The 26,031-nt window shown below is 41.3% G+C and overlaps 1 protein-coding gene across 2 annotated transcripts in view; it reads right to left on the bottom strand.

Moving 5' to 3' along the window:
- col4a2 (collagen, type IV, alpha 2) overlaps positions 1-26,031 on the bottom strand; it is a 61,083-nt gene that overhangs the window by 1,662 nt on the left and 33,390 nt on the right. The window contains exons 5-47 of one of the 2 annotated variants that reach the window (XM_034232410.1): positions 20,844-20,978; positions 20,706-20,750; positions 20,489-20,605; positions 20,324-20,392; positions 20,131-20,166; positions 19,960-20,013; positions 19,700-19,735; positions 19,528-19,569; positions 19,056-19,127; positions 18,871-18,915; positions 18,715-18,762; positions 18,587-18,622; positions 18,468-18,512; positions 18,066-18,129; positions 17,629-17,742; positions 17,053-17,202; positions 16,520-16,591; positions 16,175-16,326; positions 16,015-16,087; positions 15,609-15,715; positions 15,332-15,515; positions 14,936-14,977; positions 14,104-14,178; positions 13,921-14,019; positions 13,580-13,801; positions 13,266-13,427; positions 13,001-13,171; positions 12,538-12,681; positions 12,329-12,454; positions 12,067-12,248; positions 11,688-11,751; positions 11,508-11,582; positions 11,285-11,392; positions 11,077-11,184; positions 10,902-10,973; positions 10,345-10,470; positions 9,705-9,821; positions 4,927-5,088; positions 4,453-4,551; positions 4,201-4,347; positions 3,995-4,111; positions 2,916-3,107; positions 484-770 (exon numbers count right to left, since the gene is read on the bottom strand). In XM_034232410.1, coding sequence (XP_034088301.1) covers positions 484-770; positions 2,916-3,107; positions 3,995-4,111; positions 4,201-4,347; positions 4,453-4,551; positions 4,927-5,088; positions 9,705-9,821; positions 10,345-10,470; positions 10,902-10,973; positions 11,077-11,184; positions 11,285-11,392; positions 11,508-11,582; positions 11,688-11,751; positions 12,067-12,248; positions 12,329-12,454; positions 12,538-12,681; positions 13,001-13,171; positions 13,266-13,427; positions 13,580-13,801; positions 13,921-14,019; positions 14,104-14,178; positions 14,936-14,977; positions 15,332-15,515; positions 15,609-15,715; positions 16,015-16,087; positions 16,175-16,326; positions 16,520-16,591; positions 17,053-17,202; positions 17,629-17,742; positions 18,066-18,129; positions 18,468-18,512; positions 18,587-18,622; positions 18,715-18,762; positions 18,871-18,915; positions 19,056-19,127; positions 19,528-19,569; positions 19,700-19,735; positions 19,960-20,013; positions 20,131-20,166; positions 20,324-20,392; positions 20,489-20,605; positions 20,706-20,750; positions 20,844-20,978 — 4,593 coding nt within the window. The remainder of the gene's footprint in view (positions 1-483; positions 771-2,915; positions 3,108-3,994; positions 4,112-4,200; positions 4,348-4,452; positions 4,552-4,926; positions 5,089-9,704; positions 9,822-10,344; positions 10,471-10,901; positions 10,974-11,076; positions 11,185-11,284; positions 11,393-11,507; positions 11,583-11,687; positions 11,752-12,066; positions 12,249-12,328; positions 12,455-12,537; positions 12,682-13,000; positions 13,172-13,265; positions 13,428-13,579; positions 13,802-13,920; positions 14,020-14,103; positions 14,179-14,935; positions 14,978-15,331; positions 15,516-15,608; positions 15,716-16,014; positions 16,088-16,174; positions 16,327-16,519; positions 16,592-17,052; positions 17,203-17,628; positions 17,743-18,065; positions 18,130-18,467; positions 18,513-18,586; positions 18,623-18,714; positions 18,763-18,870; positions 18,916-19,055; positions 19,128-19,527; positions 19,570-19,699; positions 19,736-19,959; positions 20,014-20,130; positions 20,167-20,323; positions 20,393-20,488; positions 20,606-20,705; positions 20,751-20,843; positions 20,979-26,031) is intronic. The other variant, XM_034232411.1, reaches the window with a different exon arrangement.

Raw genomic sequence — 26,031 nt, 5'->3', positions numbered from 1 at the left:
ATTCCTTTATGTTGCAAAAACACATGCAGTTCTGTTTGAGATGGGTTAATGCAGACACAACGAACAAAAACCTGTAGAACAATGGAGGGTAGGGAGAGGAGTGGTGACCTTTGGTCTAAATAAAAAAAGCAGAGTATCCTGACTTTTAGCCACTAGCATGGGTCAAGTTTCATAAACGCTGCGTCATTGCGACATTGCAATACATGGGGCCATTTCATGAAACCCTCCCTTTCTAGCTGACCAACACACACACTCTCATTCTCCACATTCCCAGTTTGTCACCAAGGCGTTCTGTTTTACATTCTGTAATAATTAATTCGAGATTTTATAACATTTCCCAAAAGCAAAAGAATACATCATACATCATACAGATGTTTTCACAAGCCAAGAAATAGAACCCATCCTTAGAAAATAGATCACGCCAAATAGAAGTGTTATCAAGCATTGTCTTCTTGTTTTGTTGTATCAAGATTGGCTACTCACCATGAGGAAGGAGTAGCCGATCCACATGCTGCGCCAGCCCGCAGGACACATAGGGATGGTGATGTCCTGGCTGTGGATTGCGATGGCAACTGATGGAGCTTCACATACTGAGCAGCGGCTGATGTACGGTTTAATCTCTCCCTCTACCACAGGCATCATGGGAATAGGAGCGGTGGTCGACAACCAGTAGGACTTATCATTCCTGCTGGCATAGTAACAAAGGTCTCCTGGGTTGCAGTACAGGAAGGGCATGGTGTTGAACCGTGGGAGGCAGGAGCCAGCCAAACCTGAGAAGGACAATACAAAATTATACTTTAAAAAAGGCACACATTTAATAAACAAACTTGAGTTAAAGTGTATAACACAATAAATAAGAAAACGATGTAAATAATCATGATATGGTTAAAACTTAGGAAATAGGGTGAGGGTAAGGGCTAGGTAGAGATAAGAGATAACGTGTGGTTAAGCACAATAGAGTGCATTTAAACTTCCTTACAAGGGAACACAGCAGCCACTTTGCCCCAACTGACAACTATGTGATATTGAAAAATGCTAAAATTAAGTATAACAGTACCACAAGTACAGAAGAATAATTCAAAAATCAATAACTTGACTAAGCAATGTCAGTTATCAGGCAGAACCCAGCCAAAACGACACTACCAGAAGAATTAAAACTTCTTACAAATGATATAGAGCCTAGCAAGGGTGCCTTAGCTAACTTAGGTTAATTTGTTATATTGTTAGTTTTTCTTTGAAAATGTATGGTTTGTGGTGTGACAGTAGTTTCAATACAAAATAAAAGGTCCTGAGTTCCTGGGAGTTCAAACAAGTGAAGGTGCTCTTTGGTCTGGAGCACAAAAGCTCCAAAAACAAAAATCAAATAAAGTTGTTCTTCTGGGAAAAGTAAAAAAACGCTTGGTTGCCTTTTAAACTTTTGCCTTGGCCTTTCTTATTTTTTGAAAGGAGTTTCTGCATCGGAAATAATGTGTTGATGGTCTAACCCAGTTTTATAGTCTTTATAGTTTTAATGTTTCACCTGAGAAAAACCACTTACTTTTACTTACTAAGCACTTTGAATAGCCTTGTGTTGAAAAGTGCTATATAAATAAACTTGCCTTGCCTTGCCTTAGTGAAATGTGGTCAATTGTATAGAAATATAAAAAAAAGGATTTCTCTTTTTAGCCAAGTCCTAACTGTCATGCATAGTTCATTCACTTAGAAACAAAATCTGATTACATTGATGAAAAGTCAATGATTAATTGAAATGAGGGAAGAACCTTGTAACGGGGTATGGGCGAGGTAAAGACTTGAACATATTCAGAGCCTTTCCTCTCTGCTAAACAGCCTTGTTCACATTAGAAAATTCCACATTTAAAACAAACACAGAGCTAACCGGGAGAAGAAAACAATGAATTTATTAAAAGTGTGTTTGACTTGTTAAAAAAAAACATAAGAGAGATGTTACACATTAAATACAATATTAAATAACCATAAACGATTTCTCCATATTCTGGGGTTATTAGCTTACTCAATTATAAAAAAGGGGTCCCTTAATAAGAAAACAGCCTTAGGAGGCATTTACATACATTTTCAAGATTGCCTCTAACTATTGCAGGAAACTGTTTATTCTTGTCTGGACTTAATGTACCTCCACAAAGCAGCATCTCATTAGAGTGCCACTGTGTCTGACCCATCTGATTACTCACTTTCTTTTCCTGCCACTTCTGCTTTATCGTTGTTTCTTTCTTTGAGTGTCTTGTTAAACTCCAATAAGCAGATGTCATGCCTCCTCTCTGCATCCTTTATCTTTTTTCTCTGATCTCTATGCCTTTGTTCTCCCCCCGTTTGTTTCATTAGTGGTGTCTGTTTCTCTGTTCTCACAATCCCCATCTCTCAATTGAACTTGTGTTTTCCAACAGAAATATGAGCACACACAGAGGATGTATGTAGTGTGTATTTGCTTACATTAAAAGATAGCACTAATATAGCTTTTTTTTTCCTGAGTCTATGTTTAGTCATCGCCAAGAGATCAGCTCTGAAAAACAAGTCTATCCTTTACTATATTGAAGTCTATTTATAATATATTATCACATGTACCATCTCATTTATTTCACCCCCATAATGCCACTATAGTTCTACTTGTAAATGTGAAATTGAAAAGTAAGATCCCCGGCTGCTTCAATTGAAACTCAGCCAGCACATGATGAGCCCGGCTGCTCAGGAATGTCTTCTGGTTCACTGGATCACAATGTCCTTTCTAACAGGACTGTACTGTAACAAACTCACACTGGCCCATGTCTAGTAGACAATGTACTGATAACATTTTCTCCCAGTCTAATGGAGTAGCAAAAATAATGTTCATTCACAAAAGAGATTAGAGATGACAGTCACCACGTACATTAAAATACCCAAACTATTGTACCCAGACTTACCGAGGTCCTGGTTGTGGGCCTTCTCCTGGCCCTCGAGGTACAGCAGACTGTAGCCGTCCCACAGTTTGGACATGCCCACAGGACACATGGGCACCTGTTCTGTCTGACTGTGTTTCACCAGCAGGTATCCAACGCTGACGCTGCGGCCCGGCATACCAGGTAACCCATGGATACCAGGGTTGCCGTGGTGACCTATTGAGGAATGATGTAATTATTGGTTTGCCTTCATTCATACTCAGAGTAAGGCAATAGACGATTGGAAAATGTTGTGTATTTTTCATCAGGGCCACAATAATTGTAATTCACAATATCATCCCAATAATCATCAAAATAAGCTTAAAACTCCGAAGAGGCAATAAAACACACTGCAACAGCTTTGCACTTACCTTTTGTTAAGTAAAGTGTTTGTATTGCATAGCAGATAAGACATATCTTTCTCTAGTGAACATCCTTTTTAATTGAATAAAAAGAATAAACTGTTAAATAATGTCTTCATGAATCATAAGTCAGCCTGCATAAATAAAGGATTATTTCTTATATGTTAATTCCTTTTGAAAAAGGTTATATTTTTCACATTTCTACCATGATGAACTAGACAGCTTTCTCAAGCCTCGCCGGAGAGTATTCACAATTATCCCGGCAATGGAGTTTATAGTAAGTGTTTTTATCGCTATAAAATCCTATATTGTTCCATCTCTACTCATACAGTAAAGACTTGATACATGCATTACCATTTAAGATGGGCTAAATATTAGTCATACAAACAAGTCATATAGCTCTGACTTTACTGATATATCTGAAAACACAAGGCGTACATGCATGTGAATGATTTCAAAGGTTCACTCAAAGTATCAATTATCTAAAATAATGACCTTTAAGAACTCCTTTAGGAACTCTCTAGCTCAAAGCTATCAATGCCTATTTATTCAATTTATTCATTTTATTTCACAAAAAATCACAATAAAAACCCGAAGACCCTCTTGGGAACTGGGTTCCTGCTCAAGTCTGCACATACTTTAAATCCTTTAATCCAGGTGTATTAACCCTGATCCTAACCAGCCCCACAGTGTCGGACGTACCTTCACTGCCTTCCAGACCGGGGTGACCCATTTGTCCGGACTCTCCACGGTATCCAGGCGTTCCTGGTGTACCGCCAATCCCCGGCATGCCCTTCTGCCCGATGGGTCCGATGAAACCTGCACAGGAAGAGAATATGTTTGTGTTGCTGAACCGGACACTCCAATAAGCGATGCTCAACAACACATGTTTAATTAGAATTACTTACCTGTATCGCCAGGGGGCCCCTGTGGCCCTGATTCCCCTCTGACCCCCTCTGGTCCTTTGATACCCTGTGGTCCTGAGAGGCCTCTCTCTCCTGGGACTCTTACTGGAATTGGAAGGGGACCCTGGTTTCCTGGTATTCCACGAAAACCTGCAGCAGAGAAGGATAATCTAATGACCCTGACAAAAAAACACATAAACTCACATCTGGTAAGGAGTGAGCTGTCTGTAGATTATGTGAAAGTGTATCATATACCTGTAGGTCCAGAGTTTCCTTTTAGGCCAGATTGCCCTCTTTCTCCCTTCAAACCAAAGATTCCGGGAACACCCATCACTCCTTGCTCTCCTTTTCCCCCTGTAAGGAGAAAAGCATACACACATAGGGGGTGATCATGTTATCAGGAAGTATGGGTGACAGGAATCAGTAGAGTTGGAATCTTTCCAAGCCTTTAACCTTTATATAGACAGTCTATGCCTTTGAAAGAGATAGTGCAACATACTGGTTGCCAACTTTAGAAAACATTTTTTAACTGTATTTCTGTACATATTTTCATTATGTTTAGGATATTTCATTATTTTAATGTTCAATCCTTCTACTTTATTCAACAATATTTAATTTAAGGTATTATGTCTATTTTATTGATTTCACCTTGAGATCTGATACTGTAAAATGTTCACTCATCATTTGAACACACGCCTAAAGCTTATCGTTTTAAACATCCACGCTTACCTTTCTTCCCAGAAACACCGTTTGGTCCCCTGTATCCAAAGGAACCTCTATCTCCTTTGAGTCCTTTCCTTCCAGGGATTCCAGGAAAACCATTTATTCCCGGTACACCTTTTTCCCCAGGAGGAGCATCAACACCAGGAAAACCTTTTGCTCCAGGGAAACCTGAGAAACAAATAATTAAGGGTTAATAAACATAGCATTAAAGCCAGTCTGAAGTGACACTTTTGTCAGTTCACTAATTACTTTTATAATTAATTACGTTTCAATTTTAAAGAACACAGGGTTTCCCACACATAGACTATACTTGGGCGGGCCGCCCAGGTATATTAACGGCCGCCCAGGTATATTAACGGCCGCCCAAGTATATTTCGCGACCCATTTAGGTTTTTATTTTTATTATTTTTTATAATTTCTTTTATTTTTTATTCGTCCATGACCACGACGCCATCTGCGATCGATTAACTTGTGGACAATGATCCCTCGCTCCCTTGCTCTGATCTCGCCTCCTTCTGGCCTGTTAAGTGGCCTGCCTCACACAGGGTGACTGGCTGTCCACATGATGTGGCCTGCCGACATGGCCACTGTCATACAGATCATAAATCAAAGCCCTTGATTGGTCTCTGTGTGTCATTCAAGCTCCGGATAACCTCAGCTCAGGGTAAAGGACTCTCTGATTGTTTAGATAGTTAACTTAGTCTAAGTTCTCAGTGGGTCTCAAACGGTGTGGTCACCATTTATGTAAACACATATTTCCATTTGAGAGGGTAGTGATTGGTCTAATGCATAGTGGGTTCAAATCCCGCCAGGAACACCACCACTAGTGTGCCCTTGAGTAAGGCACTTAGCCCTTAGTTACTCCAGGGAGAATGTCCCTGTAATCGGTCATTATAAGTCGCTTTGGATAAAAGCGTCAGCTAAATGAAATGTAATGTGATTAGTAAAATATGCATGAATAAATAAATAAAAAGTTAACTAGGTGAAAAAAGGTAAGATACACTTATAAAACTTGTTGAGAGAAAACTAGTCTTTGCTGCTGCCTCAAAGAGGAGCAGGGGGGAGAGGAGGGAGACAGGAGAGGCTGATTGAGGAGCAGACACACTCACAACTATAAATGAACCAAAAATAAATTAATAAACAAGTTTCAGTGTTTTTTCATATTGGAAATGGTATGTTATTGGTTATGGCCATGATTTTATGATTATTGAAATGTATACAGTTCTGTTTAATATAGGTGTTTCCATAGATAGTCTCTTTACTTCCCCCTCAAAATGCACCAGATTGATGCAGTTAACTCCAAAATAAAATCTTACCGGGGGGGCATGCCCCTGGACCCCCCTAGAGGATTTGAGGTTGACCCCCACTAAAAATCACATGGATAGGTTCCTAAATACATTTATTTTTTAAAATAGTAACCCATTTCCATATGTTCATGTGTGGATAGTAGATTTAAACTATAGGGCTATCATTATGGGCCCTGCCTGTACCTGTTCGCTCTGCCATCGCGTGAAGGGTCTGCTAACAAGCGACCAACAAAAAGGTTAATGTTAATGTTGTTGCACGTCACCTCAACCCCCCCCCCCCCCAAGTATATTTCAGATCTGTGGGAAACACTGGCAGTTAATGGACCAGCACCAGAGGCGTTCCCATACACACAGGCGTTGGAGCTGTTCTTCATGAAATCCCAGAAGGATGAAGTGCTCTGCGCAAAATGATTATACAGGAATGAAAAGTCAATAAATAAACATGTTGTTAAAAAATGATTATTATTATTTTTTGCTTCGCGCACCCCACCACGCCCCGCGCCACCACCCGCCCAAGTATATTTGAGATCTGTGGGAAACACTGGAACACCCTGATCACATTATGCAGAATACTAATAATCAAATGAATCTAGTGTACCCTTTTCCTTAAAGAGAGAGCTGAAACTGTTTTTTTACTCCATTATTTCCACAGCCAGTCAGTTATATTTAGAAAATGCTACTGTTTTGAAAATTAAACTACCAACTATTACTGTTGCTTTTTACCCACTCAGAATTCCTCTGCTGGACAGGAACTAACCTTACATCTATAAGCCTGTTTATCTAACACTAAGGGCACCTTATTTTACACTCATGTTGAAAACATAGTTCTGTTATATTCAGGCCCGGTTCCAGAACAAAATGACTCAGGGTGCATCTGAGATTAGAGAGGGTGCAGTGGTAAAGTGCTATTTTTCTAAGGGGGTCCTCACCTTCTCTAGGGGGTCCGGGGGCATGTTCCCCCGGGAAGATTTTTTTTAAAATATTGAAGTTAAAAGCACCAATCTGGTGCACTTTGAGAGCAACATGAAGAGATCTAAGGATACATCTCTCAACATCCATATGAAACAGAACTGTAAAGTAAACAGATTTACTTTTTCTTTATGGATATTTTACAAATCACTCCCCTTTTAAGACCGAAATGTCTACATGCATAGCAGAAGATGGCATCTTTTTTACAGGAATATTCCAGCCAATCTCTGTTTTGAAACCATGAGCTGCAAAATGAGCGCCTTACCCCACTGTACAGACGAGTTGGGTACTTTTTTTAAATATACCTAGGCAGGTTCTGTTTAGCTGAGGTCCTTTGGCACTTGCGGGCCGCCGAGGAGTGGCGGTGTTTGGGGCAACGAAGACGGCTGCGGCTGCTCCGCCTCCGTGGGCGAGGCGGGCAAAGCTGGCGAGTCAGGCGGGAGGATGTTAGTGTCCACGACAGTGACCGCGGGTAACGTAATGTCCCCATGATTTGAACTGGTATTACCTGCAGTAGATGCGGTGTTACTGCTGGCGATAAGGGCTGGTTGTTTTAACCATTTTCTGATGGCCATCATTGACTGCTGTGTAAGCACCTTGCAGATGACGGACGCACAGCGGAACAGCACAGGTCACACGCACCTGACATAATAACGTTACTTACTGTAGGCTACCGTTTAAATTGACAAAATAAATGCAGCAGACAATGTTATTTAACCACAATTACAATTTACTATATTCTTCTTATTATTATTACTGTTATTATATATGTAATATTTTTCACTTTGAATTTTTCAAATGAGGGTGCATAACGACTCAACTGAGGGTGCAATGCACCCTTATGCACCCCCGTAGAACCGGGCCTGGTTATATTTCACCTTGTTTTATGATTTCTCACCAAACATGTGCTCTTAGTTAACCTTGCAAAACCGTTTTAATTGCTGTCAAGGCACCAATGAAGATATATTTGACGGAAAACACAGCACATGGATAGTTATGGTATACAAGCGTATTAGCAGGGGTGCACATAACTTTTTTGCCCTGGTTCTCAAAGGAGCACCTGGAGATGTTGCTTGGTGCTCATCCTTAAAATGAAATAAATAAACCGGTCTTTATTTTCCAGACACACGGCACAGAACACACATGCAGAGGTGAACACAGAACACACATGCAGAGGCGAACACAGGACAACATTAGCACGACCAGTAATCCTACAAGCTGTCATCACTACCCTCCTGACTGTTCTCCTCACTGTCTTCCTCTCTGTCAGACATGGTAGCTGATGATGTAGGCCTACAACTTTCTCTCTGGTTGAGTCTGCGATTAGCTGCTTGCATCCACAAGTCAACAGCTGGGTTTGGGTCGAAAGTCCAGTTTTAAAAGGATATGTTTGGTTACTGTCCTATAGTATACATTGGAATGATTTCAAACCTGTTTATCCCAATAATTATAAAGGAGTGCCTTGAAAATATGTGTTTACATAAATTGTGACCAAACCGTTTGAACTTAGACTAAAGTGAACTATCTAAACACTCAAGAGTCCTTTACCTCACTGAGCTGTAGTTATCAGTCTCTCGGTCTGACTGGAGAGGACTCTCCCTCCACATCATTGTTGAAACATCTTCTTCTTATATCCGCAGCTAGCACCAGATTCTAATAACAACAGCGCCGGTACCGGTGCACCCTCCCTCGCTCACTCGCACTTTGGCTGTGAGCTGCGGGCGCCAGACAAGCCAACATCCCCCATTTTCATCACTTACAGCGCCCATCGTACAGGGCAAATGAAACGTGTAACCGGGGTGAAAAGGGTGTTACATTTACTTAATTATGAATGTTGTTACATCAAGGCCGAAAATTAGGATGAGCACCAACGGTCAAAAATGTTTTTTTCCCTCCCAGAACTACCAGCGCAGCGCCTCCACAGATCTGGCGCCCTAGGCGAAAATCAACGCCAGTGCGACGGGCCGGCCCTGCGTTCATATGCAACTCGCAAATATCTTTCTCTCTCTCCTCTCTTCTCTCTTCTCCCTCTCTCTCAATGTTGGTACGCAAATGCGCCTTTTTTCAAATGACCCGGTGCTCTTTTTTTGGCCGAGGTGCGCATGCGCACCAGTTATGTGCAGCCCATTAAAGGGTTTATGCCTTTGTTCTAAACACATCGCTGAACACTCGCAGACCCATCTCTTCAAATAGGTTATTAGCCAGCATGTAAGGAACTTATCTAGTAAGCGAGGCTATAAGTTAACGTTAGATCGTTAGTGTTATCCTGGTGAGCCCACTCGGTGCGCCTCCTTTCGCGTGGACACGCCTTCCCCCGTTCAGCTACTGCAAACGTATATCATTCATTTCCGCAGATTTTTTTGATTGTAGGCTATATATAGTCAATTAAGTGATTGTTTTCAGACACAGTCATAGTATAAAAGGTGTTGCAATACTAGGAAGGGTGAGTGAAATATGGCTCTGTTTATTTTAACTTTGGCTCTCTTTGATCCCACTGCATCTTCTCACCTGGGTACCCTTTAGGTCCATGAGAGCCAGGGTCCCCTATGAGTCCTGGTCTCTCAGGAGTCCCGTCTAGTCCAACGGGGCCTCGGAGTCCCGACGATCCAGGTTGACCCCGGTCACCTGAACAAGTGAAAAATGAGATTGTTTCAAGTCTTAAGATGCTTAAACCCTTTCAAAATGTACATTTTGTGTCGCTGTGCATTATTGGTGATAGTTTGGAAAGTTGCCCATTAAAGGTAGGGTAGGTAAGAATGGAGAAACCAGCTCGAGTGCGCTAGAATTTGAAAGTACGCAGCCGAAAAAAATCTGCCCCTTCCTTCAGACTTCCTTACAGAGCCCCTCCTCCAACACACACGGACGCGCACATGACCAATGAGGGTACGAGATAAGTTTGTGCACGAGATGGAAGGCTGACAGGCAGGTAGGCCATCCAGTTACTTTAGCCGGGCCGGTGAAAATAATTGGTCTAGCTTTTTACAGCGCCACGGCTTCCACAGATGACATTTTTGTATGTATTTATTGTCAAAGCATTTAATATATTCATTGCTATCGGGATGTTAAGAGCATTCCATGGAATATAACAAAAAGTGTTTCTGAAGTGAATTACCTACCCCACCTTTAATGCAGAAGAGTAATAGCTTACCTAGAGGGCCCTGAAAGCCTTTCAAACCCACTGTGCCGGGAAAACCTGGCTGGCTGTTGGGGTCCCCGTCTCCTCCCTTCTGTCCTTTGCTTCCGGGTTCCCCAGTTTGTCCAGTGGTATCCAGACCTGATGAAAATATGAACAGGGGACAAGTGTCAGAGGTATTTACATTTAAAAAACCTATCCTCTCCACATTTAGTGAAGAATATACCTTGATTGACTTATAGTACAGTATACTTACTACTAAAAGCATAGTAAGAACGTTTTTTTATCTTTAATTACAAATGTCTAAGTAAGCAACAATCAAAGTTTAAAAAGTATTTTGGCAATATTTCTTAAGAGTTTCATACCAAGAAGAACACATTCAATAATACATTAATCTCTCACGAGCAACAACAAGATATAGTGTGTTCAAGTTGATAGAGAAAATACGTTTTTGGTGGTTTTTAGCTTTATGAATGTATATAAAAGTTGTATCCAACCCATTTTTAACTGGCATCATTTGTTCATTATGTTCTAGTCGTGAACAGTACAAAGAGACAATTCTGGTTAAATACCTGGTGTGCCGGGGACACCCTTTTGTCCTTTAAGTCCATGTAATCCATAAAGACCCTTCAGGCCAGGGAAACCTGTACACATTTGTATATATCAGATGGAGGAATATGGTGGACCACAAGTACAGTATGTATTTTATTGTAAAACAAAGAAAAGACATTGGTTTGGTTATGTTACCTTTGTTTCCTGGGAAGCCTGGAAAACCTGGGTGTCCGTCCTTTCCAGGAGTTCCAGTAAAGCCTTTTTGACCTTGGTTACCAGGAGTTCCCTTCTGCCCATCAGAGCCTGCATGAAACAAACACAATTACAATATGCTGTACACATTGCTATTTCATTATGCTACAATGTCCATTATAACATTTGATAAGGAATGGGATTCTTTTACCTGTGTACCCTATTATTCCTGGATTCCCAGACTCTCCCCTTCTCCCTTCAATTCCACCAAATCCAGGCGTACCCCAGTCCCCTGGTTGTCCAAGTAATCCTTTCTGGCCTGTAAAAGAGGTATTACACATCACATGAGATGCACAAATTGGCCTCTACATGTTAAGTGATGCAGATCAACATCAGAGGAGATGGAACATAAACTGTTAAAGCTACAATCATACCTGGATCTCCTGGAAGACCATGCTCTCCTCTCAATCCGGTGGTTCCTGGAAGGTCTATGCGTGGGCCTTTCTCACCTGTAATCAAAATGCACCATCACTCACAATATTTTTGCTACTTTTCTCACTTTATAATTAGCATCTTGGTCTCCATTTATCTGGAGACTAAATATGAGGTCGTACCTTTAAATCCCTTCCTTCCTGTTTCGCCTGATGCACCGTAGGCACCAGGACCTCCATTAATGCCCTGAAAAGTAATGAGCAATAGAGATGATCATCATTATGACATGAGATGTTGCAATGAATATAATGTATTGAATAATAAGGTATATAAATGTATTTGTAACTTCAAGATAATTAACATTACACAAACATCCGAACGGAGAGAGTACAATAAAAAACTATGGACTTAAAGGAATACTAAAGGAAAGGCAGATTGGAACACAGACAGACAGAGTCATCAAACAACCGTGCCTCTGTTGACGAGTAAACTGAATTTGAACTAAGTGGCTCTTTAAGGCGTAATAATTAGATTAGATTTTCCCAGTATGATTCTGCTCACCTTGTTGCCTGGCATTCCCCCAAACCCAGTAATTCCTCTGTTCCCAGTTGGGCCCGGCATTCCTTTGATTCCCAGCAGCCCCTCTGCACCTGGTTCTCCAGGGTGACCCTTGTTATTGCTGGGCTTTCCAGGATACCCGTGAGATCCCTCTTTACCAGGCACACCGGGCAAACCCTTAAGACCTGTGGAGCAGAGAAGGAGGTGAGGAAGTGAAGCCTGAGAGGACATAGGAAGTGAGAAGGAAAGAGTGACTGATGCACACCTCTCGGCCCGGTGAAACCATGATTTCCATAATTTCCGAAGTCCCCCTTCGCTCCCTTCATGTCAACAACCATCTGGGCGGGGATGAGAGGCTTATCCCCGGAGGGCCCTCTCAAACCACGATCACCTGGAAGACAGAGATGATAAGTCACACAGTTTTTGTGGTGGTCCCACTGGCATCTCAAACACTTTATAAAAGAACAGTCTCACCTTTCACTCCGCTTTGACCCAGCAATCCTTTTAGGCCGACTTGGCCCATCGTTCCTGGGTCTCCGCCTGGCCCACTGAAACCCTTCCCCCCAAAATTGCCCCTGTTACCCTCAAAGCCTGACATGCCGGGAGATCCTTTGTATCCTGCAAAAGAGAAGGATCATCAGACAGGAACCACTGAAGACACATTTTTCAGATCAAAACTGCAAAGTACACAAATTACATGTTGTCTTATTATTTGATGTTTATTTCAGTCTGTATTCTTTAGAGAGTATAATTGTCTTGTTTAATAACCCTGCTTCCTGATGGAATTTGTGATGGTACATTTTATACCAGAAACAGTAACAGGACGGCATACTCATCTTCTAACAATGGCTGTTTTTAGATGGTTTTCCCACAACAAAGCTGCCTATACTTGTTCATTCAGGTAAGAAAAGGGTATTAGTAAATGAGAGGAACAAACCCTTCATTCCTGGAACTCCTGGGCGTCCATCTTGACCAGACTCTCCAGGTTCACCTGATGGGCCGTACTCTCCGGTACCACCATTACCACCGTATGGCCCAGGGACTCCTTTTAATCCTATTGGACCTGGAGGGCCCGGGTCTCCCTCAACTCCCCTCTCTCCAGTGAAACCTGGTGAGCAGAATGAAGAGCCAGAAGGATGTTAGGCGTGCACATTTCTATTAATTTCTGAGAGACAGTGTGTTGGAGTTTGTGTTCCTCTAACCTGGCTGTCCGGTACTGCCTGGCTGCCCAGGTAGACCTGCTCCCCCAGGGTCTCCAGGGTAACCGTACTTGCCTGCAGGCCCAGGCCTCCCTTCCTCCCCCTGCAGACCCAGAGGGCCAGTCTCACCCTTGAAGCCGATCATACCAGGCATGCCGCCCATTCCTGGAGAATGGAATAACAACATTAGTGGTAAATGGCTTATTTTTTCCTAGGATGCCACCAATGCTGAAAGCAACAATGAAGAGTGAGACGAAGTTACAGGAAGGTTAATCACATTGGATATAAGTTATAGACATGGTAAGGGTGTGAATAACCTGGATAGCCTTGATCTCCTGGATCTCCAGTCTGGCCTTTATTCCCTTGCAGTCCCGGCTGACCTGGGTCACCGGGGGATCCTGACGATGCTCCAAAGATCTCTCCGTGAGCACCTTTTTCACCTTGCGAACCATATCTGCCGGGCACACCAGGCACACCAGGGGATCCTACTGAACCATTGCGGCCGGGAACCCCCAACTCTCCACGGGGGCCGGAAAAACCTTTATTCAAAGAACCATAAATGTTAATAAAATAATCTGTATTTAGGAAAAAACAGTAGATCAGATGTGGTCAGGACTATCTGACTATGCCCAGTAAGTGTTTTCCTGTCACTCTTTACCTGGTGGTCCAGTACGGCCACCTTTGCCTTGTTCTCCTGTTTCGCCTTTCCCTCCATGTTCTCCAAGTGGACCCTTTGATCCCTTTTGGCCCGGAGGACCTGTTGGTTCACAAAATAGAAACAAGGCATAAAAATGTACTCCAAGCAGGTTCCTGTGGACAGCACTTAGCACTTATTTCTTACCTTTGAAACCCGGTAATCCACTGGAACCTGGAAGTCCAGGTAGCCCAGCAGGTCCGGGAAAAGTGCCACAAGGACCTAAGATTCAAATAAAAAGCTTTAGGGCAACATCATGGTCATATGTAGAAGTTAAATGTGCAAACTACTTTGTGGTTTTTATCCGCTGCCCAGCGTGGATTGTTTTAACAACATGACATCATAACTCAGTGGCGAACCGTCAGGGCCTTCAAGGTATTCAGAGAATACCCTGGAACACTCAGATAAAACAAACCAATCAGATCTTGTTCTGGGTCTCTGGGTAGGATATCCTTCAACCAAGGTATTCTACATCCTTGATCGAATGCCCTGGCCATTGCACTGAATGAGAGCGTACGTTTGGACTGACAGTTTGATTAACCAATCAGATATCGATTTGTAGCCAATGGGCGTATTCTTTCAGAGTTCCCCTCGGTTCCAGGGTACTCTAGAAGGCCCGCTAGTTAACTGGCTCGAGACAGAGGATCTAGAGATGAATGCGACGAAGCAATTCATGCCGTTTTATTGATTTTAACGTTGAAATGACAAGTGCAACAGGTGAAGATGAAGTTGTTGCGGAATTGTTGTGAGTACACTTTTCAAGACGACAATTCAGTGAAAAGACGGACATTATAATGCCGCGGAGGGGCGGCGGCGGGGGGTGTGTGTGTCTACAGAAGGTCCAGTTGTGATAGACACGGTTCGCCACTGTCATAACTATATTAGCTAGTTTCTCTGTACACTTGATCTCAATTGGTTAACAAGAAACAAGAAAATGATCCAGAGGCAAAAGCAAAAACAAAGCTATTATACCAGCTACCTGTTACATCCACCTGTCCTCCATCTCCTGGACTACAGCCGCCTTTCAGTTTCATTGAGAGAAAAGGAAAAAGAGAGAGGCATTCGGAACAAGAGTTACTTTAAAGCACAAGCATTATCTCAAACAAGCTTTGCTGCAGCTTGTTTGACCACAGGAGGCAAGAAAAAAATTAAATGGCAAAATACAAATGTCATGCTCTCTCCTTTTTTAATCTCAAGCTATTAATGTTCATTCCCGTTTCAGAGCTTTTGCATTTGATGACAGGCCAGGTAAAATGAAATAATTAAAAGAGTGAAAACAGGTCAAATCATTATAAAGACAAAGGCATTGAAGGAGAAATATGCAACACCATATTGAGATTGAAAGGACATAAGGAGGCAGACAGCCACCTCTCACCTGGAGCGCCAGGTGTTCCTGGAACTCCATCATAACCTGCAGCGCCATCGTCTCCAGGTAGACCACGTTGGCCCTTGAAGCCCCCAAGGACTTCACCGTCTTGTCCACTTAGCCCGGGTGAGCCGGGTTGACCAGGCTGACCTGAGTAACCTTTGTCTCCATATTGTCCTCTTGGACCTTCTCCCTGTACAAAAAGAGATAATGCCACTTTAGAAGAAACCCATAAGTCAACAGAATATGCAAACTATGAAACAGTTGTTCTGACAGTTGCACTCACTGGAAGACCTCGGATCCCAGGGATACCAGGTAAACCATTTCGGCCTGAAACACCAAATGTTCCCTGCACACCGTCTTGCCCGGGATCTCCTGCGTCTCCAGGATATGCTGTAACGACACACATCCACATACAATCAGTACACAGCACTGCTCATGGGCTCGCAATGTAATGGGCCAACAAGTCTTGATATTCTCTGATACTGCTTTCTGTTATAAATGTTAGCGTGTATCTTTGGAACATTCTGTTACTATCGTATTTTCCAAGCTTCCCTTGGAAAAGAGATCTCATTAGGACTTACCTGCTTAGATAAAGTTTCATAGTGAAACAAATCAGCAGTTGGGGAGTCAGTGTGTGATTTTTTGGCCTAGATGTTCTGAAATGAGATATAATACCAGGTACACTGCACCTTTCCCGGAGACCACCCTTGCTTCTCCTTTTCGACCTTGTGGTCCCGGCTCACCGTTGAGCCCAGGAAATCCCTGCAAGGCGACACAGACAATTGTGAGGAGACAGAAAGGGCTTGAACAATGGAAAAGAAAGAATAGAAATGACTTGATGATTCTTACAGGGGATCCGAAGTCTCCATGTGGACCTGGATCTCCCACATCCCCTTCTCGACCAAACTCTCCAGTCATCCCAGCGTCGCCGCGCTCCCCGGCAGGCCCAGGTCGCCCCGATGGAGAGTTCACGATGCTGCATTCACACAGCCCGTGATCACCTACACGGACACACCATTGCACCCACACGTCAGCAACACAAAGAGTGTGTTCTGAATTTAACTGACTCTTTTACTCTGGGTAAATTAAATAGAAGAGTAAGTAATTCATAAAACTACAACTTTCTTTGCTATTATCTAATAATCCATCATTATGTCAACATCCTCTTAAGCATGAACAGTATAACTACAGCACCTTTCAATCCTTTAGAGCCCGCATTGCCGGGCCTTCCTCTCCCACCAGCAGAACCCTTGAAGAACTCAATCCCTAAGGACGAATGGAAATAGAAACATGTAGAAATACAGGTAAAGGTAGAGCTCAAAGGAGACAACATGTTTGTATATTTTGAAGAAAATAACTTGTATTAAGAATAAAACATTTTCATTGTTAAACATTTTTATCAGTATTTCCAAAAGACTTGGAAATACTAAATACTGAAAGACACTAGGTCTCAAAAATCAAATGTTCTGCCAGCAAAATGAAATAGTTTATGAAAAAAACTAAAACCTTTTTTCATGATATCACTATATATTTTACAAAATGTGACTCTTTCTTTAGAAGGATTGTATAAAGTTGATTCCTCCTCAGCATGCAGATTTTGCCTGTAACCATGTGTGACTTTTTCGCTTTTCACTGAATATTCAGTTTCTACACCTTTGGCATTTCAGAAAATACTGGAACAAACACGCCTTTGTGCATGCTCGTAACTCGCATCACATCTCACTCACATGATCCTTTGGGTCCCAGAGGGCCTCTGGACCCTGGGCGCCCGTTGGTGCCTGGGGGTCCTGCCAAGTCAGCAGGGAGTCCTGGATCTCCTGCTGGGCCCTTCTCTCCTGACTCCCCCTTTATACCAAATGGCCCAAAGAAGTCCGAAACTGACAGAGAGAACGGAAATGTGTTATTTTTGGCCTTTGGCTTGAACTCAGTTCTTAAGCAATTTTTTAAATGTTAACTTTATTTTGGAGAACACTGTTGGGATAGTACATTTTCCTTTTGTTCCTTGCTGAAGCAGCTACAATAATTATGATTATTTATTGTTTCACAGAAGAGCGATCCCTCATCCATTCCTCTTCTTGAGTTTATATCCCATTATGCCAAATCAATGTTTCTCTATGTACTTTTATCTTAGCTAAGGCAAGTTTCTAAATATATAGGATGTCATATATTGTATTGTACAGATTGACATATTTGACATTTTTGGATTAATAAATAGTTAAGTTGACTATTGCAAGTTTCATAAACTGGTTCCTGTATGTGTGTGTAGTGTGATACATATCTTCAGATGGCTTCAGTTCACAGACCTTGTTGCTGTGATTCAGAGGGAGGGGGTCCTGGGGGTCCGGGAATGCCTTGGTCTCCAACCGGGCCCCTTTCTCCCTCGGGACCCTGATTGCCAGGGGGACCGGGAGGACCACCTTATCAAAGTTAAAGCATATTTAAAATAAACAATTATAACAACAACATCTTATGTTCATACATCACTGACACTTCAATCTATTTTACTTTGAGTAATAAATGGATGATTTCTTTTCAACTGTCAAATGTGTACTCCTTGATGACTTTTTGTGCAGTCTGTTTCAATTTGTCAATAATTCCCCCCCACAGTTTCACTTCATGTCAGCAACTATTTCCTCAGAGTGCATGTTCACATGTGTCCAACAATGAGTTTCATCCTCAAACTATTTATCTTTTCTTTTGGTTGATTATTTGACAATTTATTAGGTAAAAATCAACGTACCTCCTGAAGACCAAGGCCATACAGATCCTGATGAAATCAGTTCTCCTGGTTCACCTCTGACTCCCTGAAAGAAAAATGATGTCAGTCTCTTTTTTTTATAAATGAGATCACATGCTGGATGTGCACACATGGCTGAAGATAACAGTTACACATATCCGGTTGTTGAGTTTTGTGCCATATCTTTAACTCTGATAATGTTGAAATTGGATATTAATTTAAATCAGATAAGAACATGAGCAAAATGTTGTTGATAATTTTTCAAGTTGCATAATAGCATGTCAATGATGCAATATGCCCAGAATAGTTGACTATGTAAAGCCACATGTTAAACAGTCCATTCAGGTTTTGTTCCAGTGGGTGCATCGATGCTTAAGCAGTAACAACGATCAGGTACATTCTCACCTTAAAACCATCTCTGCCTGTTGGTCCTGCTTCCCCATAATCTCCCTGCAAGAGAATTGTAATTATAAAGCTATACAATGACATTTCATTCAGTTCGACATTATTTTTCAAAAGCATACCCTTGGTCCAGGACGCCCATCTGCACCAGATGTGCCCTAGAAAGTCATTAACAACATATGATATGAATTTCACAAACACACAGAGGACAGTTTTTAACAAAACCCTAAAGAAATGTGCCTGAGCTCACCCGGGGTCCAGGGAATCCCATCACTCCAGTTTCTCCTTTATTGTCAGCCTGAAACAAACCCCAACAAAAGAAAAGATGAGCAGAGGATTTACAAGCTGAGAAATAGATGTTGATATGTTTCTATGTACATAAACATGATCATTCATGAGTTCATACCACATCTCCTATTTCTCCTTTGAGACCTTTCTCACCACGGAGTGCCTATAAAATAAAAAAAGGCAGATATTATTGGTGCATGTGCGAGTTTTCATAACCCTCAAATGTATCATTTATATTTTAGACAACAGGTTTGAACATTACAGTAGGTTGTAAGAAGTTGAACATGATGCACATGTACAGACCGTGGGTCCGTAGGGGGGCTGAATCTGCTGATGAGTTGAGTTTCCCTGCAGCCCTGGTTGTCCGATGTCCCCCTGTGGTGGAGTTAGGAAAAGCAAAAAAAGTCAGACAACTCGCAGAGAAATAAAGATAATCTAGTTCTCTGAGTCTTTAAGTACAATTACAAAAAAACTATTTCATACAAAAAATATATATGTATAAATAATGCCTTGTATATTGTTTATCCTTTTACTAAAAAGGTTTATCACAGTTTTGGACAGAGGGTCCTAAACACAACATTTGATAACATCTCTAGCCGTAGAAAAATGTATTGAAGTAAAACTTTTTTTTTGTATACAGCTCAAAGTGAAGTGGTCTAAATTAATTCAAGAGCTTCCGTGCAGAAACAGCAAGTCGTTTTGGGTCATAGCATTTGCTTTATAGAAATGCAATTACACTTGGCTAACAGATATTAGCAAAAACATGGTCACTCACTTGGCTCCCTCTGTGTCCTTTAAGCACTTGGGTCATTGTGCCCTGCCAGGAAAAACAAAAAACACTTCAACTGCATTCATAAATTCACATCCTGTTTTATACCATTATATGCAATACTTATACATCATATTTTTTATAACATTATATTAAATATATATTGTTGTTGCCTTACCTTTGGTCCACGGGGACCTGAAGGCCCTTGGGGACCCTATAGGAGATGAAACAAAAATACTGATAAGCACTTTGCGTCACAATAGATAGAGTTTCACAAACTTAAATTAAAATTACACACACACACACACACACACACACACACACACACACACACACACACACACACACACACACACACACACACACACACACACACACACACACACACACACACACACACACACACACACACACACACACACACACACACACAATTACCTTTGGTCCTGGATAGCCTTGGTTACCCTCTCTACCTGGGTTTCCTGGAGGCCCCTGACAACAATCAAGTAAAGTAATTAGATGAGAAGGTTTGCAAATACAGAAGTGTTAGTTTTGACCATTATCTGCTCATGTGTCCACATTATGAATAGTTTGAATAATGTGCCTTACATATATTCCCTTGAAACCTGGCATGCCTGGATCTCCCTGTGGAGAGATGGTCAGAGATCCATGAGGTTGTGGAGATCTTATTAGTTTGGTTACAACAATATCAATATATATATATATATATATATATATATATATATATCATAATTTATGAGGACAGGAGATTAAAATAAAGTGATGTGTGGTGTGAACTCACCCTGAAGCGCTCCATGAACACACTCAGCTCCAGAGAGTCTCCCTTCTGTCCCTTCCAGCCTGCTTGTCCCTGAGAGTGGAAGACAAAAACACAGTCAGCTTGTGCACTTCAAACCATTATGCATTTTACTAATTACTATCTGGGTAGGTTTGGAGTTGCACTTACAGGAAAACCAGGTGAGCCATTATAGCCAGGTTGCCCAGATGAACCGGAGTCTCCATGTGTCCCGTTACAGCCGTCGGCCCCTGGCTTCCCTCGGGGGCCAGCTTGTCCCGGGTGGCCCTGCAGAGCAAAACGTCAGTTCACAACAGAGGTCAGAAAACATGGCAGGAAGCAGATTCAAAACAGTGAGCTTCTCTTGCAATCATCCAGACGGACTTACAGGAATTCCATCGTTTCCAGCAAAACCAGGAACGCCGGCCATTCCCTACGGAGGGGCAAGAATGATACATTAAACAGGAGGACAAACAGGAGTGTTGTGATCTTTAATAATCAGATTTAAAAGAAAATTATATTTTACCACACTTCCTTTCGGACCCATGGAGCCACCACGGCCGCGGTCACCTTTCTGCCCCTTTGGGCCTTCAATGCCTGCATCTCCTGTTCTCCCTGGAGGCCCCGAGGAGCCCTGAGAACCTAGAGGCCCTGGGCCACCCTGAGATTACGGAGGTAACAAATATGTTGATCAACTTCTGGTTAAGGACATATCATTTTATTTTTTTGCAATCCAAATTGGGATTAATAAAGTACATCTTATTTTATAATAATACAGTAAATGATCTGTCAGAGGCTGCACATTGTGTTAGAGTTTGACACTAATTCACCAGAAGCCATTATTTATTCTTGTCTATTCATCAGTTATGTAATGAGTGTTAAGAGTTCACCATAAAGCTAAGCTGACATTGATGAAATATGGGGTGGCAAACAATTTTTTACTTACCTGTTAACAAAGAGAAGAAAAGGTTTGAAAAGTATTATCAAAGGCTTAGAAACAAAGTATCACAACAATGCAACAAGAAGTATGATAAAACACTTTCAATCAATTAAATATATGTTCTTACCTTTTCTTTTAGCCCTAATTCCCTGTTCCTATTATCCTGCTTGTATTTTCTGATTGCATCACAAGGGGGAGACAAACACCATTTTATTTTTCGAAGGAAATATTCTCCCTCTGCTCACCCGGCTCTCTACATCCATCCAGTGGTCAGACAGTGTACATGTGCACTCAGCTGATAGATACAACTCAATGACTGACAAGACTTAGGTACTAACAGTCAAGAAAGATTAACAAACAAATACATACATGTGAACAAACAGAAATGTTTATTGGATATATTTAACGCCACTCTTTTTTTACATTTTAGAGGGTTTCTTACACACAAATGAATTGTTTTAGAATCATCTAGGTCCCGTTTTTAACATGCAAACTGAAATATATTTTCCCTCTTTTTCTAACACATGCCAAATAGAGCCATGAAGATATGAAGTTTGGGTAGATAAACCCAGACTCAGATGTCAAATATCTCCTTATTCTAAACATACAGCCCTGGCACGGCCAAGCAAGCTTGAAAGGCAAAGTTAATGGCTGTTTTAAGAGGAGTTTGACTGCTGAATGTTTGATACTGCAGACAGTCTCCTAATCTGCAAGCTAAATATAAAAATGTGATTATGATGAGAGTGATGAAAGAAATAAGGCAGGGACGCAGATAGAGAGGAGGGGAAATGTCTGGCTGCCACGGAAGTATGTTGCAACTCTTCAAACCGTACCTCATTTATCAAATGAATGTGATCTCCTAATGAATAGATATATTTGCAATGTTTCTGCAGACGAGGCGCAGAAAATGTTTTCCTCTCCTCACACCAAAATTACTGCTGCATTTTCACAAGCAGAAAAGCAACTTACAACCAACACACTCCATGGTTACGTGAATATGAGGACATGGAGATTTAACCAAAAATATCAGACTGAACAGGTGATACAAACACACACACACACATATACTGTAGCTCAGTGGGTGTGTGTCATTTACATCTCTAGGGTTAGCAGGGTGGAAACATAAGATGAGAGCATGCTTTACAAGGGTTTAGGTTGTAGATACCATGGGAATTGTGTGGTTTTTCATGGACTGGGAGTTCAGGGGTCAGTTGGTGAGGACCTCTGAGGTTTGGGGGGCGGACAGTGTTTCTGTGAGAACCAACAAACAGGGATGTTGTTTGTCCCCAGACACAAATGCTCTGGGCCTTGTTATATGAGGCTCAAGCCAAGGGTCTGAAAGGCATTAATACAATTGCACAAAGCCTAAACAATGTCAGACAACAATTTAAACAAGTTTACAGACAAATCAGATGCAGATCGTGAGAGAAAAAGCCTCAGATGAACTCTCGAAACTGGAGGCTACTTGATGTGTGTGTGCATGCAGCTGTGTGTGTGTGTGTGTGTGTGTGGGGGGGGGGGGTGTGTGTGTGTGTGTGTGTGTGTGTGTGTGTGTGAGGTATTCAGAGTGTTGTCTATGGCTGGCTTTTTGAAACAGGAGGTGTGTGTTTTGTCTTCGACCTCAACCCTGCAGCTGTTCCTTATAATAGAGCCAATCATAGACAGACAACTTTCCTGTCATAACATCTCCAACTCTGCATGAATAACGAACATTCTGTGATTTATTTCCATTTTACGGATACAAACTGAAAGAGGACTACACTGATTAGTTCGTCGATAAATGATCATATCTGTACATCTTGCCTATAATTGTTATGTTTCCACTGTACTGACTCAACCCAATATGCAATATTATTCTAGATAATTTGGATAAAACCGTAACATAAAGAAAAGGTAAACTACAGTCAGATTATGTAATACAGCGTCAAGAATATAGATTTAAGAGTCAGGTCTGGAAAGAAACAGCCTCCTTTCTTCTTCTTTTTTTTTTTTTACTATGAAACATCATGTTATCTATTGTTACGGTGAAAGAAAAGCCTCTCAGGTGCATGAAGTAAGGGGAACTGTACCAATAAACACTCGCATTGTAAATCATTCAGCATCATGAAGCGGAAATTCATCAAACTGGCTAATTGTCTATGACAAATGGTTCTGTCAAAAGTAATAATTGACATAGAGGAAGAAGTAAAACACACACTGTTGGGCTGGAATGGTGGGTCGTTACTCAAAAGTAGATTATTTCTGGAGAAAAAAAACTGTGCATATGTATACGTGTGTGTGTATAAGCATTAAGTTAAAAAAACATATACATGTCTTTACTCCTTGCATGGTACACTCTGTGCACTGGACTTTATCTTTCTGCATGACTTAAAAAGAGGGTTGATAAATACCAGCGTCCTTTCATAGCTGATAAAGTGCATTCTTGTGTGTGTGTGTGTGTGTGTGTGTGTGTGTGTGTGTGTGTGTGTGTGTGTGTGTGAGAGCTACAAATGCTGTACCTGCTGTAAACACTAAAAAAAAACAATGTACAGCAGGATACAGTTTAGTGAGACCTGGAAAGAACATTATTTACCGATATACCATTAATGGTTTTCAGATGTTTTACTTTAGTTTCCACATTAAGGTCCACAATTGTAGTAAGTAAGGTAAACTTGAACCTATTTGGCAACATATTGTTGTTGTTAATACTTTCGAGAGAAGTCAATTCAAATATAAGTTACTTATTGAAGTCAGAGATAGTGGTGATGTTGTACTGGAGTAATTATTCTGAAATATATACCCTTATTTTTGTAAATTGGTGGAAAGGTGTAGCATGGACCAAGAAAGAACCAATACCATTTTTTTGTGGATCTAAACCAAAGCGAGGATACATTATTTATGTCTTCCTTTTGTTAATGTTAGGAGATAAGGCATTTGACCTTGGTGCGGGTAGAAGTTGAAGCTGAGCTGTTTTATTAGATTGCATTCGTTTTTACAGGTGTATATAAAGTGGCCACCCAATAAAAGAAGTGCAGCAGTTTTATTTGCCTTTAGACGTGCACTTTAACACTTCATCATAACTATTTTGATCCCTCAAGTAGGTCTCAATCCAATTGACAAGACCCTTTTCAAACAGCATTGCTTTTTCTAATTTGCACTCTGGCAGTACATCATTTCTCGTTTCCTCTTTTCTCTCCAGAGCTAAATCTCTCTCCAGTCCTCCCCACTCTTTAATGGCCAATCTTTCACAGCTCCACTTCCTTCAAACCTCCATACTCCCCATTCTTATCGGCTCACTTCCACCCAGCATTTTGCCTTTGGTCTTTTCCTTCCTGTCTCTGCTGGGAGTCACCACATGTAAGCCTAAATCAGCGAGCCACAGACTATGTGGGGAGAGAGATGACAAAACAGCATCAAGAGAAAGCATACATTGTGATCTAAACATTAATCGAAAACAAATATAGGTTTGAGCTGTGATGCAGCAGGTAGTGATTTATCTATTGTAGTAATCACAAGACTGAACCTTCAAAAGCTTTCATAAAAACGATCCAAGGAAGTTGAGGGTTCTTAAAACTGACATAATTGGATTCACTAAATGACAGTGAACGTACATACATGCGTGTTTGTTTAGTTCCTCTTTCTTTGAAGGCCGGTCATGACTTTTCCAGATTATGAAGCTCAGGAGACACATGCTGCCCTCTGGCTTTTCTGTGTAACTGTAGCTCCTTTATTTTTCTTTGGGTCACAGTCGGCTCTCGTCATACCTTCAGCCTCATGTCTCGTGAGCTTCATAATGGGAAACGACGAGCCATCAATCAGCAGTTGAATCTACTGAAGTCACAGGGGGAAAATAAGGAAATGAGGCAGGCAGAGGGTGGACAAATAATCTCTAGGAATCTCAAGGATGTATTGTAGATAGTCAAGTCAATTTCATTTACTGTACACAGCCCTGAAATTGCTGATTTGCCTCAAAGGACTTACAGTCTTAACAACATACACCACTCTATTTTACTCTACATTAGGCTTCAATTTGTACAAGGAAAACTCAACAAATAAAGTTCCAGCTAATCAATTGTGATTATTTGTTGCTTCTCTTTGACTAGCGTCTTGGTTAATTGGTTATTTCAAGGATTTGGACTGCTTAGTTTTATCCTGATAAGGTAAATGGAGCATAAAACTGCATTACATTTTTAAACCGCTAAAGCAAGACACTAAATCTGTGTGTGTGTGTGTGTGTGTGTATGTGTGTGTGTTCATATAACAGGTTAGATCGTGGACACATGCTCCAGGCACTGATGTCATATTAAGTTAAGTAGAAATGACCCTTCTTCTTCAATTGCTTCATGGATGTATGTTGCAGTTACAAGGATGGTAGTCACTTCCTGTTAAACATATCAAATGTAGGGTCCCAGCCAATGCTGTGGGGGGGATGTAAAATCATCAAAATTATAAGCGGGACTAAAATAACATGAGTTAACCACATAGGGAAGTAGTAATAAATGGCATTAAAACAAAGAGTGACTGAATATATACAATACATTAGGATTGTTAAAAAACAGACCATACAGGACAGACTTTAAAAGCGCAATAAAAACACCAGTCCTTCCCACACAGGTCTGCCAACTGGTGTCTGCTTTTTATCCGATCACTTCTCACCTCATTGAAGGGTCAACATTACCACACACATAAAACACACACGTTGGCTAGGTGAACAAAGTGACTGAAGTTAAGGTGTGGGATGATGTGATGAAAAAAGTAAAACAAATCCCTCTTTCTTCCTGCAACTAGGCAGAGA

The sequence above is a fragment of the Gymnodraco acuticeps genome, unplaced genomic scaffold (genome assembly GCF_902827175.1).
Source record: "Gymnodraco acuticeps unplaced genomic scaffold, fGymAcu1.1, whole genome shotgun sequence".
Classification (NCBI taxonomy): Eukaryota; Metazoa; Chordata; class Actinopteri; order Perciformes; family Bathydraconidae; genus Gymnodraco; species Gymnodraco acuticeps.
The sequence above is the reverse complement of the archived record's forward strand: the minus strand, read 5'-3'. Positions and strand labels throughout refer to the sequence as shown.